Genomic DNA, 14,718 nt, shown 5'->3' with positions numbered 1-14,718 from the left:
CAGAAATAATTTACAAATCCACACAAAGAAATGGAATGAAACCGTAATGAAAGTTCAGAACATCGAAGACAAGGAGATTTTGAAAGGTACCTAAGAGGAAAGATTACTGATGAAAGAAGACAATTATACCAACAACAGGCTTCTCAGCTGCAACCATATAACCCATGGCAGAGGAGTAAAATTTTCAAAGGCATTGAGGAAACTGTCACCTCTAAAGTACATGCCCAGCTAAGGTATTATTCATGACCAAGGGCAAAATTAAGACATAACCTTCCCTAAAGAAGGACTGAAGGATGTACGTTAAAAAAAAAAAAAAGAAAAGAAAAGAAAAGAAATACTCATGAGCAAGAAAAATAGCAAAGATAGTGACAGGTCCTGAGCAAATGGGCTGAAAAATAATAATTACAAGTACAGGAAGTGAAAAATAGAACAAAACTAAAATATTGGACCACAGTTTGGAGTTAAATCTGTCTGTGGACTCTAAATTGTTCAGAAGGGTGGGGATGTTGATTTGAAGACTTGTATTTGTAGACTTGAAGTTGCATCTATGTGAAAATTTTACGGGTCATTATTAAATACACAGAAGTAGAATACATAACTTCTAACTAGTAAAGAAAGTGACTTAAGAAAAATGTTTGATTAAAAGAGAAGCAAACAATCTGAGGGAAGGAAAATTGTTAACTTTGGGCCACCACCATTTTTAAACAATAGTCCTCTCCTTGCCCCACTTTGTAATATATGATAATGTACAAAAGTGCTTAGGACTTCCTACGTGGATGATGTACTGCCTTTCTAATCACCCTTGCCTCAGAATGAGAGCCAACTTTCTGTCCTTGCCCTCCTCCTTCATCCCCTCTCTTGAGAGACTGGCTCTTCTGTGCACTGGGCTAAGTAAAGACCAGGAAATGCAGCCTGGCTGCCCACCCACACCCGCTCAAGTGGAAGCCTGCGTTCACTGAGAGGCCAGCAACAGGATACCATTGGACCTCCTGAGAAACAGTACCTGTTGCATGAGGAGGACCATTTTGGGGCTCTTCCTCCTATTATTAAAATCATGCATTTGGACAATAAACAAAACATAAAAAGAAGATGACCATCCTGCCTGCTAATTTTCCCATGCCAGGATTAACCACTCTAACCATGTCACTTTATTCCTGTGCACTTTTTTTCTCGGTACAGAGCCACGGTGTACAGCCTGCTGTTGGATCCTGTATGCCTTTTAGTTACCATCACACTGTGAGCATTTTTCACATTATCTAAATGTTTTTCAGAAACGAACTTTGAGTACATACATAATACTGCATTGTTGTGATGCACCGGACCGTGTCTTTATGTGCTTTCTTAAGTGCTTCTCCACTTGCCAGCTGTAGCATTCTGTTTGGCCTGAGTGCACACTGCTTCTTATGGCAGGAGCACTATGAAATGGGTCATGAGACATCTCCTAGGAGATTTTGCGTTTTAAAGATCTATACTGGTTCATTTCAATTTAGATGAACAAAGTTGGTCCCAGTTCTGAAAATTCCTTTGGTGCCGGGGACCCTTTGCTTTGATTGATGTCACAAGGGCCCTCTTCCTTCTGCCCCGCAGGGACAGTCTGTGCCCTCTAGGAGGGAGTCTCGTCCTTGCCAGGGGACAGTTCATAAGCACTGTGCCTCTGTAATTGGTTTGCAGTGCTAACAATGAGGCCAAGGTCACGCACACCATTCCTGTCCCTTCAGGCAACTGTGCACTGAGCAAAACATGCTATTGGTCACGTGCATCTCCTCTGGCCCTGCCTGCCCTGAAGATGCCTGGACGATTGGGGTGAGCAGCTTAGCAAGAACCCACCAGAGGGCACATCCTGCTGCTGCAGCAGGTCACAGTTATCCTGTCTGTGCCGTGGTAGCCCACACTTGATTCACTGATAGCCCCACCCCCCGCCTCACCCATCTGTGTTTCCTTGGCAGATTTTTGTCCAGCGATGCCTGGCAGGGAAGAACATGTCTCATGTGAGAGGCGGCTGCGTCCTTTGTGGGTACCTGAAGCTGCTGCCCATGTTTAGCATAGTGATGCCGGGAATGATCAGCCGCATCTTGTTCCCGGGTAAATTCTTAATTCTGATGTGTTCACACTGATCTTCTGTTTTCTTAGAGATCTAGAGGACATTTAGGGTCATCAGGCCTCCCACAGTATTGGGAGGTGTTGAGATGCCCCAGATTCCTTTCTAGGGAGCTAAGGGGTTCGGATTAGGGATGCTGCCGAACAGAAGTCTGGCAGAGACCATGGATGTAGGTGGCAAGAGAGAAATTCCGTGCGAAGAGTTCAGGCAGGGAAGAGCTGACCAATGCTCCATGCAGCCAGAGCCCAGTCTCTGCCAGAGCTTGGAGGCATAATCTGCAGGAAGGCTTACTTACTCTCCTTGCACTGATGCATCATCATGGCATGCACGCCTTTGTGCCAGGTGCTGTGCTGGGGATCTGAAAGATGCTATCACTGCTCACTTAGACCTTGAGGAGGGCTTCTCAGAGGGGGAGCTTGATGTAAACCCCCAAAGTGGGTCTGACTCAGGCCCACGTTCTTTCTACTAAATGCTATTAAAGCATCTCTGTTTCCCTTAATGAGCTATCATAATTCTGTGGATGTCTTATTCCCATTTCAACCTTGTCTTACTAGCCGTACCGGGTTTGTTTATTCATTAAACCTTCATGGAGCACTTTCTCTGATAGGTGTGGCCACTATGGCAAAGCAGGTGGCTTCCACGGGAATCTTCTGCTGCTGAGCTTTGACAAGGCCAAACAGAATGTAAAACACTTCTTATTGCTAAGTAACAGGTGCAGGAGACATCTCTAAGCCTAATTCATCCTTCATTCTGCCCCGAGGCATGCCTCTTTTTAACCCTAATTCCCTTCCAGTTTTAACAGAGAGAAAGGCCTTGTTTCAGCATTCCCAGATTTGGTCTTTGACTGTCAGGTGGCATTTGGGGGTCTCATGCCTCCTCATTGGTTAAGAAATATGCTGCTGTGCTCTCTAGGACTCCAGAATGCCCTGGGCTTTGTGGACCTGCCTCCCTACCCCACTCCACAGCAGAGACCACCCTGCTCACTAAAGAAGAAGACTGGGAAGAGTCACATATATCTTGGACTCTAGAGAGGAAACTACTTAGGGAGAGGGGAAAAGAGCGGGGAATGGCTTCTCCCTCTAGCTGGAATGGGTTTCGAGAACCCCAACTCTCTCCAGCCTTCTGACCAAGGGGTGAACAGAGTTGATGGAATGCACTGGTGGAGAGCCCTTGGGGTGAGAAGAGCCAGGAACCACCTGTCCCTAGTCCTCAGAAATGGCCAGATTCACATATCCATTTGCACATGCCAGGTGTATAAAGCCAGAAAGCCACTTATCATGGAAGCTTGGCACCTGTCCATGTTCCTGGAAGAATATGCTTTTCCAATAACCCAAGTGCTCTTGGCCCTAGATTCTGGGTCTCTCCCCTGGCCAGAGCTGGGGGCCAGACACTGCCAACTGCCAAGGTGTGGTTCTTGAAATCTGTTTTTCTGTTTAGGACACTGTATTATTTGGGGCCCTTGGTTGAACATGACATGCACCTTTTTAGCTCCTCTTTCTTCAGAGCTAGTGTCATCCTCAGGCCTTCTGTTGGCAAAGTGGTCACCAGCTGCAGCAGACCTCTATCCCACCAGCTCAACAATACCCACCAAGTGTTTCTTTTCCCTATAGTTCCAGCAAAAATCCTAGAGGAGTCTTAGTGAACTCACTTAGTGATAGGGACCAGTCTTGTAGCCAAGGGGAAGGAACTTCCAGAATGGCCAGGCCTGGCTCCTGGGCCCTTCCTATACCACCCCAAGTGTCTCAGAGGTTCTGTTACCTGAAGCAGGAGGCAGGGAGAGTGGGAAGATGTAAATGGATGCAGCTGCCCCCTTGAGTTTCTAATCAAGCTTTAGTATTAGTCTTCCTCAAGATGTTTGGTAACCAGTGCTTAGGCTCGATAGCTGTCCCCAGTAAATAGCTTGCCCCATAAACTGGGGCAATATCCTGCTTCTTTGTCATAAAAGTTGATTTGTTGTTTTGGGTAGCTTTATATCAGATTATAACTTTATATTCCTAATTTAAGCTCTTAAACAACATATCACATTCACTCCCTTTCCTTCCCTTTGTCCAAAATTCCTTCCCAAATACTCTGAAATAACACTCCTGTGAGGGCTAAGCAAATAAGGTTATGAGTTGTTCACGCATTAGTATGTGGATGAATAATCTGTCACCTAGCAGTGGTCACTGAAAGGCATGTCGAGGCCATATGACATGCGTGGGGTCAAGCAGTGAATTGGTAGAAGCCCTGATTCATCTGGCTCCTAGGTGCCTAATTCCTAGCCCTTGCCTCTACCCCAAGCTCCTGAGGAGTGATCCTCCTGAGAAGGATCATGAATCGGAGCTGTCACCAGTAGACCAATCTGACATCCACATAGGATTCCTAATTTGCTTCCCTTTCCTTCAACTCAGATTCTAGAGCTCTAAGGCCAACATGTTGGTGTGACGTGACTGTTACCTCCCCTTGCAGATAAAGTGGCATGTGTTGTACCTTCAGTATGTGAGAGGTTCTGTGGCACCAGAACTGGTTGCAGCTCCATTGCCTACCCGGTGCTGGTGGTAGAGCTGCTTCCCGAAGGTAAGAGATGGGCCCTGCCATGGAAACCACATCATCTGTGTCCCCATTGGAACCTGTGCCCTCAGGCTTTAAGTGGATAGTTAGCAGTGTGAAAGCTGGGGGTGGCTTATCTACCAGGCAGCCCGTCTTTCTGGGTGGAAATGTTGGCTGTGAAGTAGGGGGGACATTAGTGATGTAGATGGAGCTTTGCTTGCCCTGAGGGAAGGAGCCGGGCCTCCTTCTCCATCATCTCTCACACACTCACACAAGGTATATGCTCTCAGAGGCACAGCTAGCTCATGCCCACGATTTGCATTGTTCACTTCCCCTGCTTAACTCAAGCTTTTACTCACTCATTCCGCTGGAGGGCTCCACTCTGTGCCAGGCATCGTCCTAAGCAATGAGAAGGCAGAGATGAGCAATACCTAGCCCTGATCTCAAAGAGCTTATGTCCACTGGGTGGTCAGGGAGATGGACAGTTCACCAACAGTGAGATGGCTTTCACTGCAAATTAACAGTGAGTCTGTGTGTTCATCTCAACTACTTCCTCAAATCCCGTGGAGATGGCCAAACATTTTTTAAATCCCATATTAGCTCTAAAGATCAGTAAGAGCTCTAGAGATCAAAGTTGAGCTATTTCCATAAAATCCAATAGAGATGGAATCTGAGTGAGAGAAATACTGACCATCGCACAGTTCAGGAAGGAAGTTGTCCAGGTTACGCAGCTGAGCCCATCCTAAAGCACCCAGGGCTTCAAGTGAGGGTCAACTGCAGGGCAGTTGAAGGGAGGTAGATGCAAGGACACCAGTCTTTGCCTGGCCCAGTAGCCTACAGAATACACTGGGAACCTTGCTGCAGTGGGCCTCCAGCTCAGGCTCCAGTTAAGCCTCAGGCTCTCCCATCAACGCGTAGAAATCATTCTGCAGAGTCAAGTCCCTGCAGTAGGATAGCCTTTCAGGTGAAAATATTAGATTGTTATGTTAATAGCTCACATTTTATGAGTGCTTGCTCTCTGTTAACCCATCTGCTTAACTTCATCTTAACAACAGCCCTGTGTGATAGGTACTTTTATGCCCACTTTAGAGATGAGGACACTGGGACACAAGGAGTCACATCCCTTGCCTCCAGTCTGCACTTTCTCTGAGCCACTGGCTTCTCATCTGTAAAAGTGAGGCAGCAGTGGAGTCCATCTCACAGGGCTGTAGGGAAGATGGTACGGGCTAATGCCCAAGGAAATATTCTGGCACAAAATAACCACCCAAGAGATATTAACTCTCATTATTATATAAAGACAGTGCAGGAAACTAGTAAGTTTCATCACAAAGCAAGGACAAACGTAATGCTTTAATCTATTTTAGATGGAATGCCACTCCAAATAAAATTTGAATGTTTTTTGTAGGAGAAAATGTAGTATATAGAAAAGTGCCTTAGGAGGCCTAAGGCATCTCCTGGCATGGCCAGAGAGCTGGAGGCCCAGGAAATGTCCCTTCTCTTCTAGGTATACGAGGCTTGATGTTGTCTGCACTATGGGCCTCTCTCATGTCCTCCCTGACTTCTATTTTCAACTGTGCCAGCACCCTGTTCACAATGGACATCTATACCCAGATTCGGCCTATGGCCACTGAAAAGGAGCTCATGGTAACAGGAAGGTGAAGGACTCCTCTAACCATGCTAGTTTCTGCTGTCAATGAAAACAATGCCCACCAGAAGTGATTATGTGAAAAATTAGGCTATCATACTGTATATAGAATTATTTTGTTTAAATACAGTATGGTTGTACTTTTTTGCTGCAGTTTTGCAATGATGATGTATTGTTTTTAAAATCACAAAGAAACTTGTTTCCATTTGGGAAAAAATAATAATCGCGATGATTAAAAAAATGCTAGCATAGTTTAATGTACCCCCCCCCAAAGAGTCCTTGTGAGGAAATTTACAGAATTACCTCATTGTCTCATTTAGTCCTCATGACAACCTTTAAAGGTAAGTTTTACTGTTCTTATTCTCATCTTACCAATCAATGGGGGGAGAGTGGCTCAGAGAAGGAAATTGGTCTACCTGACATCACGCAGTAAGTAGGAGAACATGTCCATCTCAGGACCATGCTGTTAACCATGATGCCATACAGCACCATGCTAGGCATGGGGTGGGGGCTGTATATGTGTAAAACATAGTTGCTGTCTTTACTCCATAGGGATTCTCTCTGTCTCTCTCTGTGCCTCAACTCATGTTTTCGCTCTCTCTTTCTCTCCCTCTCTCTCACTCAAAATAAATAAATAAACTTAAAAAAAGAAAAATAAATATCTGAAATTAAGAACTTGGATGGGTTAACGATTGGATATAGCAGATAATTAATGGATTGGCAATGGATCAATTGACAATATCAAAAATGAAACACATGCACAAAATGAAGATATACATGGAATGCAATCATAAGAATAATATATATGTCACTTGGAATCACAGAAAGAGAGGAATAGTTTGGGTAGAAGCAATTTTGAAAAGATAATGGCCAAGATTTTCCCAAACTGGTGGATCATTACCCAGAGGTTCAAGAAGTTCCACAATTAATTTAGTTAATATCCATCATCACGCATAGGTACATATTTTTTTGTGATGAGAATTTTAAAAATCTACCATCCCAGCAACTTTTGAATATACAATACAGTGTTGTTAGCTATAATCCCCATGCTGGACATTGCATCCCAGAAGTTATTTTTCTTATAACTGGAAGCTTGTGCCTTTTAACCTCCTTTATCCATTTCTTCCATACCCTCTTCACCTCTGGCAGCCTCCAATCTGCCGTCTGTTTCTAGGAGTTCGGTGTTTTTAGATTCCACCTGTAAGTGAGATCATATGGTATTTGTCTTCCTCTGTCTGATTTATTTCACCTAGCATGATGCCCTTAAGGTCCATCCATGTTGCCACAAATGGCAGGATTTCTTTCCTTTTTTTGACTGAATAATATTCCATTGTGTATCCATATATTTTCTTTATCCAAACATCTGTCAGTGGACCTTTAGATTGTTTCCATGGCTTAGCTACTGTACATAAAGCTGCAATGAACATGAGGGTACAGATATCTTTTCATAACAGTGATTTTGTTTCCTTCAAATATATACCCACAAGTAGTATTGCTATATTATATGGTAATTCAATTTTTAATTTTTGAGGAACCTTCATGTTGTTTTGCATAGTGGCTTAGTCAGTTTGCATTCCAGCATACAGTATACAAGGGATCCTGTTCCTCTGCATCCTCATCAATACTTAGTATTTGTTATCTCTTGCATTTTTGAGAACAGCTATCCAGCAGGTATGAGATGATAGTTCACTGTGGTTTTGATATGCATGTCCCTGACGATTAGTGATGTTGAGCACATTTTCATGTACCTATGGGCCATTTGAATACCTTCTTTGGAAAAAATGTCTATTCAGGTCTTTTGCCCAGGTTTGTTTTTTTTTTTATTTCAGAGAGAGAGAGTGCAAGCAGGGGAGAGGGGCAGAGGGGGAGAGAGAGAGAGAGGGAGAGAGAGGGAGAGAGAGAATCTTCAGCAGGCTCCACACTCAATATGGAGCCTGACACAGGGCTCAATCCCATGACCCTAGGATCATGACCTGAGCCAAAATCGAGCTGGACACTCAACCAACTGAGCCACCTAGGCGCCCCGGCTCAGTTTTTAATTGGATTACTTGGAATATGTTATATTTTGTTTTGCTATTGAGTTGTATAAGTTCCTTATATATTTTGGATATTAACCCCTTATCAGATGTGTTGTTTGCAAATATTTTATCCCATTCTGTGGTTGCCTTTTCACTTTGTTGTTTCTTTTGTTATGCAGAAGCTTTTTAGCGTGACCTAGTTCTATTTGTTTATTTTTGCTTTTGTTCCTTGAGATTTTGGAGTCATATCCAAAAAACCATTGCTAAAACCCATATCAAGGAGCTTATTTCCTATCTTTTCTCCCGAGAGTTACAGTTTCAGGTCTCATATTTAAGTCTTTAATCCATCTGGAATTTTTTAATGTTTGTTTATTTTTGAGAGAGAGAGAGTACGAGTGGGGCAAGGGCAGAGAGAGAGGGAGACACAGAATCTGAAGCAGGCTCCAGCCTCTGAGCTGTCAGTACAGAGCTTGACATGGGGCTCAAACTCACAAATGGTGAGATCATGACCTGAGGCGAAGTCAGATGCTTAACTGACTGAGCCACCCAGGTGCCCATCTTTAATCCATTTTGAGTTAATTTTTGTGAGTGGTATAAGATAGGGATCTAGTTTTATTTTTTTGCATGTGAATATCCTATTTTCCCAGGACAATTTATTGAAGAGACTACCTTCATTGAGTGTTCTTGGCTCCCTTGTCCAATACTAGTTGGCTGTATATGTATGGGTTTATTTCTGGACTCTCAATTCTGCTCTATTGGTTTATGCATCTCTTTGTATTCCAGTACCATACTATTTGGATTACTATAGCTTTGTAATATAGTTTGAAATCAAGAAGTGTGATTCCTCTAGCTTTGTTCTTCTTTCTCAGGATTGCTTTGGCTATTCAGGGTCTTTTGTCATTCCAAACAAATTTTAGGATTACTTTTTCTAGTTCTGTAAAAAAAAAAAATGTCGTTAGAATCTTGATAAGGAGTGCACTGAATCCACAGATGGCTTTAAGTAGTATGGACATTTTAACAATATTAATTCGTCTAGTCCATGAACACAAGATATCTTTCTGTTTATTTATGTCTTCTTCAATTTCTTTTATCAACATCTTAGAGTTTTCAGTGTAGAAATCTTTCACCTCCTTGTTTAAATTTATTCCTAAGTATTTTATTGTTTTTGATGCTATTGTAAATGGGATTGTCTTCTTTATTTCTTTTTCAGGTAACTCATTGTTAGTGTATAGAAACATTACTGATTTTGTACACTACTGTATGTTCATTTTGTATCCTGAGAATTCATTGAAAAGAGATATCTTTAAAATATGATTGAGGCAAGCTTAAAGAAAACATGGTAAAATACATACCATGCCAATATGAACATAGATGCAGAAATTTTAAGCAGAATATTTGCAGGTCCAATAACATAGAAAAAGAAAAATAGACCATGACCATCTGGGGTTTATTCCAGGAATGCAAGAATAGTTTTTTTAATTCAAAAATCAATCAATGTACTTGACCACATTAACTGAAAACAGGAGAAAATAATACAATCATCACAACAGATGAAAATAATTTAGAATGTTTAATGCCTATTTATTTATTGTTTCATCTTAGAAAATTAGGAATTTAAAGGCACTTCTTTACTCTGGCTTTTAAATATATATGTATATTTTAATATACATATATATTAAAAAACCTATAGTATGTATCATACTTAATGTTTACATCTGAAAATATTTTCCCCTGTGATTGGGAACTAGACACAAATGTCCACCACAACCACTTTTATTCAAAGTTTTGCTGGAGTTGTACTATCCTGCACAAAAAGGTAAGAAAAGGAAATAAATGGCATGGGGATAGAAATAAAATTATCATAAAAGACTTTATAGACAAACTGCTAAAATTTAAAAATGAATTTAACAAGACTGGTACAAGATCAAAATATAAGAATTAATCATATTTTACACATTATCATTTGTAGTGTCATTAAACCATATCAAACACTTAGGAATAAATCTCACAAAAGTGAGAAAATTGCTGAAAATTACAAAGCATTGTTGAGAGAAATTAATGAGACCGAAGTATATAAAGGAATATACCATATCCAGGAATTAGACGATTCAATATTGACACTATATTCCTTTCATATTATTCTACATATTCAAAGTAATCCTTGTCAAAATTGCAGTAGATTTATTTGTGCGTGTAAAAATTGACAAACCAGTTCTAAAATTCAGACAGACATGCAAAGAGCAAAGAAAGCCAAAACCAAAAAAAAGGAGAAGAAGAAGAAAAGAAAGGCCAAAGCAATTCCTGAAAATGAACAAAGCTGGAGGATTTAAGTTAACAGATACCAGTATCTATTATGAAGTGATACTAATTAGACAATGTGATTTGGGTACCAATATTTGTACCAAATTTGATTTGTCTAAATCAATGGAATATAGTACAGACAGAATACAGAGGAAGGCCCACAGATATACAGTCACCTGATTTATGGCAAAGATTCCAGTATAATGCAGTAGAGAAATTGATGGGGAGAAGGATTTTCAATAAATGGTCCTGGGTGATTTGGCTATTCATGGAAAAAAGAATGCTGACTCTTACTTCACACCATACGCAAAATCTATTTCAGATGTATATCTGACTGTGAACGGTAAAAAAATAATGTTTATAAGAAAAAAAATGGTCAGCATGACACTCGATTGCTACTCACACACATTTGCATCAACTGTACCTTTATTAACCTAGCTTAAACAAATTTTTGCATCATCTAGAATTGTGGTCACATCTCAGAATGCAAACTCCAGGGGTGCTGGGTGGCTCAGTCAGTTAAGTGTCTGACTTTGGCTCAGGTCATTGTCTTACAGTTTGTGAGTTTGAGCCCCATGTCAGGCTCTGTGCTGACAGCTCAGCTTGGAGCCTGAAGCCTGCTTTGGATTCTACATCTCCCTCTCTCTGCCCCTGCCCTGCTCTCTCTCTCTCTCTCTCTCTCTCTCTCTCAAAAATAAATAAAACATTGAAACAAAAAAGAATGCAAACTCCCAACATCTGATTTATAACTTTTAACTCATATTCTGTAATCTCCATACCTTTAAGGATTTGTGCCATCCTCTATGCATTTTTTGACATGCTTTTAGGAGAAGCCATCTTGCCAGACTGCATTCATTACATCTGGTAATCAGTCTTCTCAAGCTAAATCACCCAAATAGTGTATTTCAGTCCTGATCTTGGTGCAGGTTATTTGCCTAGCATGGTTTTTGCATTCCCTGATATACTGGTAAGCAGGATGTTCAGAAGCATCTTCACTGGGATGGCTCTGAGCACCTCCCATAATTTCATTATCCGTTTAAAATCTGTAGGATCTTTAGCAATAACCAACTCTCATTCTTGATATTGGTAATTTGTGGTGGGGGGTTATCTTTCTTTTGATAAAATTTGCCTAAGGGATTTTCAATTTTAATAATCTTTCCAAAGAACCAACTTTTGGAATTGTTGATTCTTTTGGTTTTTGTGGGTTTTTTCCCCCATCAATTTCTGTTTTTCTTTTCTTTCTTTCTTTTTTTTTTAATTTACTCTGAATTTACACTGCTCTTCTTTTTTATAGCTTCTTAAAGTAGAAATTCAGATCATTGCCTTAAAACCTTTCTTATTTTTTATGATTACCATTTAAAGCTATAAATTTCCCTCTAAGGCCTGCCTTAGCTGCATCCCACAAGTTTTGATAGGTTGTGTTTTCATTTTCATTCAGTCCAAAATATTTTCCAATTTCCTTGCGATTTTTTCCTCTGTTCATGGGTTATTTAGAAGTGTGCTGTTGGATGTCCAAGTAGTGGGCACTTTCCTATTTTATTGTTACTGATATCTAAGTTACTCTGCTGTGATCCAAGAATGTACTCTATATGACATTTTAATCTTTTGAAATGTGTTGACATTTCTGTATTCTTAATTTTTGTCTAGTTCTGTTATATATTGTATATATAGTTTTATGTATATGATGTGTCTATGTTATATCTATACGTATATACATTCAGTATATTCTATAATGAGAGAAGCGTATTAAAATCTTCAGTTGTGATTGTGTAGTTGTCATTTCTCCCTCACTGCAATTCTCTGAGTATTTTTGCTTTATACATATTGAAGTATTAGTATTAGGTGCTTACATATTTATGTTTGTAATGGTTTCCTGAGGAATTAATGCTTTCACTGTTATGAAATGTAGCTTTTTGTCTCTAATAATACTCCTTGTCTTGAGGCTTACTTTGTTATTACTATAGCCCACACTGGCTTTCTTATGCTTAGTGTTTGTAATCTATTTTACTTTTAACCTTTAAATATATTTAAAGTGAGTGCCTTGTAAAGCAGATATAGTTGAATCTTGATTTTTTTATCTAATCTGACAATCTCTGCCTTAAAAAAATTTTTTTTCATGTTTATTCAGTTTTGAAAGACAGAGAGAGACAGAGCACAAGCAGGGGTGGGGCGGAGAGAGAGGGAGACACAGAATCCAAAGCAAGCTCCAGGCTCTGAGCTGTCAGCACCAGAGCCCAGTGTGGGACTTGAACTCACGAACTGCACGATCATGACCTGAGCCAAAGTCAGACGCTCAATCAACTGAGCCACCCAGGCACCCACAGTCTCTGCCTTTTAATTTGAGAGTTAAGTCCATCTGCATTTAACATCATCATTAATATGATTAGAAATAGTTTTTAATTTCTTTTGGTTGTTCTAGGCATTACAGTAGGCATTATTAATCTATCTTAGTCTACTTAGAGTTAATACTCCATCATTTTATGTCAAATGTAAGTACCCTACAACAGTATATGCCATTTTCTCCTTCCATCTTTTACATTATGCTTGTCATATATTTTATCTCTCTGTGCATTATAAACCCCATATATATGTGTGTATATAATTGTTATATAGTATAGTGATAGCAATATAATTTTTTGCTGTAAGCAGTCAGTTGCCTTTAAACTAAATTAAAGTAGGGGCACCTGGGTGGCTCAGTTAGTTAAACGGCTCACTTCAGCTCAGGTCATGATCTCACAATCTGTGGGCTCAAGCCCTGTGTCGGGCTTTGTGCTGACAGCTTGAAGCCTGGAGCCTATTTTGAATTCTGTGTCTCCCTCTCTCTGCCCCTCTTCCACTCACACTCTGTCTCTTTCTCTCAAAAATAAACATTAAAAAAATAAACTAAATTAAAATAAGAAAAAATAAATATGTAGCATTTTATATTTACCCATATATTTTACCTTTTTGGTGCTCATCATTACAACCTTAGGTTTAAGTTTCCATCTCTGTAATTTCCCTTCACCCTGAAGAATTTTCTTCAGCACATCTTATAATGCAGGTCTGTTGGTGACAGATTCTCTCAGCTTTTGGTTATTGGAAAATGTTTTTGTTTCGTCTGTTTTTGAAAGATATTTTTGCTGGGTATATAATTCTGAATTGGCAGTACTTTGCTCACCACTTTAAAGATGCTCTTTCATTCTCTTCTGACCTCTTATTTCTGATAAGAAGTCACCAAAACTCATAGTGCTGCTTTCTATTTGTAATGTTTTTTATTCCCCCTATGGCTTTCAAGATTTTCTCATTTTTGGTTTTGAGCAGTTTTGTTATATGCTTAAGGGTATGTGTGCATGTGTTTATATTTATCATGATTTGGTTTTGCTGAGCATATGAATATGTACATAAATGGTTTTCACCAAAGTGGGGAAATTTTTGATCATTGTTTCTTTGTCGATTTTTCTGTTTCATCTCTCCTCTTTATGACTTTGTTTACGCACATATTAGCCCTCTTGATATTGTCTCACAGATCACTGAGGTGTGTTTATTTTAAATTTTTTAAAAGTTTCCCTATGTTCTTCAGTTTAGATTTCTATCAGTCTGCCTCTGGGTTTATTGGCCCTTTCTTATACCATTTACAATTTGTTAAGGCCAACCAGTGAATTTTTCATGTCATACAATGAACTGGAATTTCAGTTCTAAAATTTTTATTTTGGTTCCTTTTTAAACTTTTTATAGTTTCCAGTTTTCTATTATGACTTCCCATCTATTCTCTCATAACCATCATTTCTTTTAAGTCCTTTAATGTAGCTATAATAGCTGCTTTGAAGTCTTTGCTGATTTTAATATCTGAGCCATCTTGGGGTCTGTTTCTATCAGTTGCCTTTTTTCTTGACTAAAGATCACATTTTCTTATTTCTTCCCATGCCTAGTAAATTTTATTGTATACTGAATGTTGTGAATAAATACATTATTGTAGAGACTCTGATCATGGTCTTCTAAAGTGTATTGGTTCAAGCATGTGGGTAAATTACTAGCTGATCACCTTAAACTTGCAGAGGTCTGTTTTTATACTTTATTAGGGTGGGTCTGTTTCAGTTTCACTCAGTCTTATGGCAAATTCTTAGTCTTGGGTTAGTCTCTACTTCTAA

At 39.8% G+C, this 14,718-nt stretch overlaps 1 protein-coding gene across 3 annotated transcripts in view; it reads left to right on the top strand.

Annotated features, from left to right (window-relative positions):
* The window catches only part of LOC106979700 (sodium/glucose cotransporter 1-like), a 57,505-nt gene that overhangs the window by 32,858 nt on the left and 9,929 nt on the right, over positions 1–14,718 (top strand). For all 3 annotated transcript variants that reach the window (XM_053205483.1, XM_015077616.3, XM_053205484.1), the window contains 3 exons: positions 1,947–2,082; positions 4,547–4,654; positions 6,132–6,282. In XM_053205483.1, the coding sequence (XP_053061458.1) occupies positions 1,947–2,082; positions 4,547–4,654; positions 6,132–6,282 (395 nt within the window). The remainder of the gene's footprint in view (positions 1–1,946; positions 2,083–4,546; positions 4,655–6,131; positions 6,283–14,718) is intronic.

Source organism: Acinonyx jubatus, chromosome D3, assembly GCF_027475565.1.
Source record: "Acinonyx jubatus isolate Ajub_Pintada_27869175 chromosome D3, VMU_Ajub_asm_v1.0, whole genome shotgun sequence".
Classification (NCBI taxonomy): Eukaryota; Metazoa; Chordata; class Mammalia; order Carnivora; family Felidae; genus Acinonyx; species Acinonyx jubatus.
Note: the sequence above shows the minus strand (reverse complement) of the source record. Positions and strands in the feature narration are given on the sequence as shown.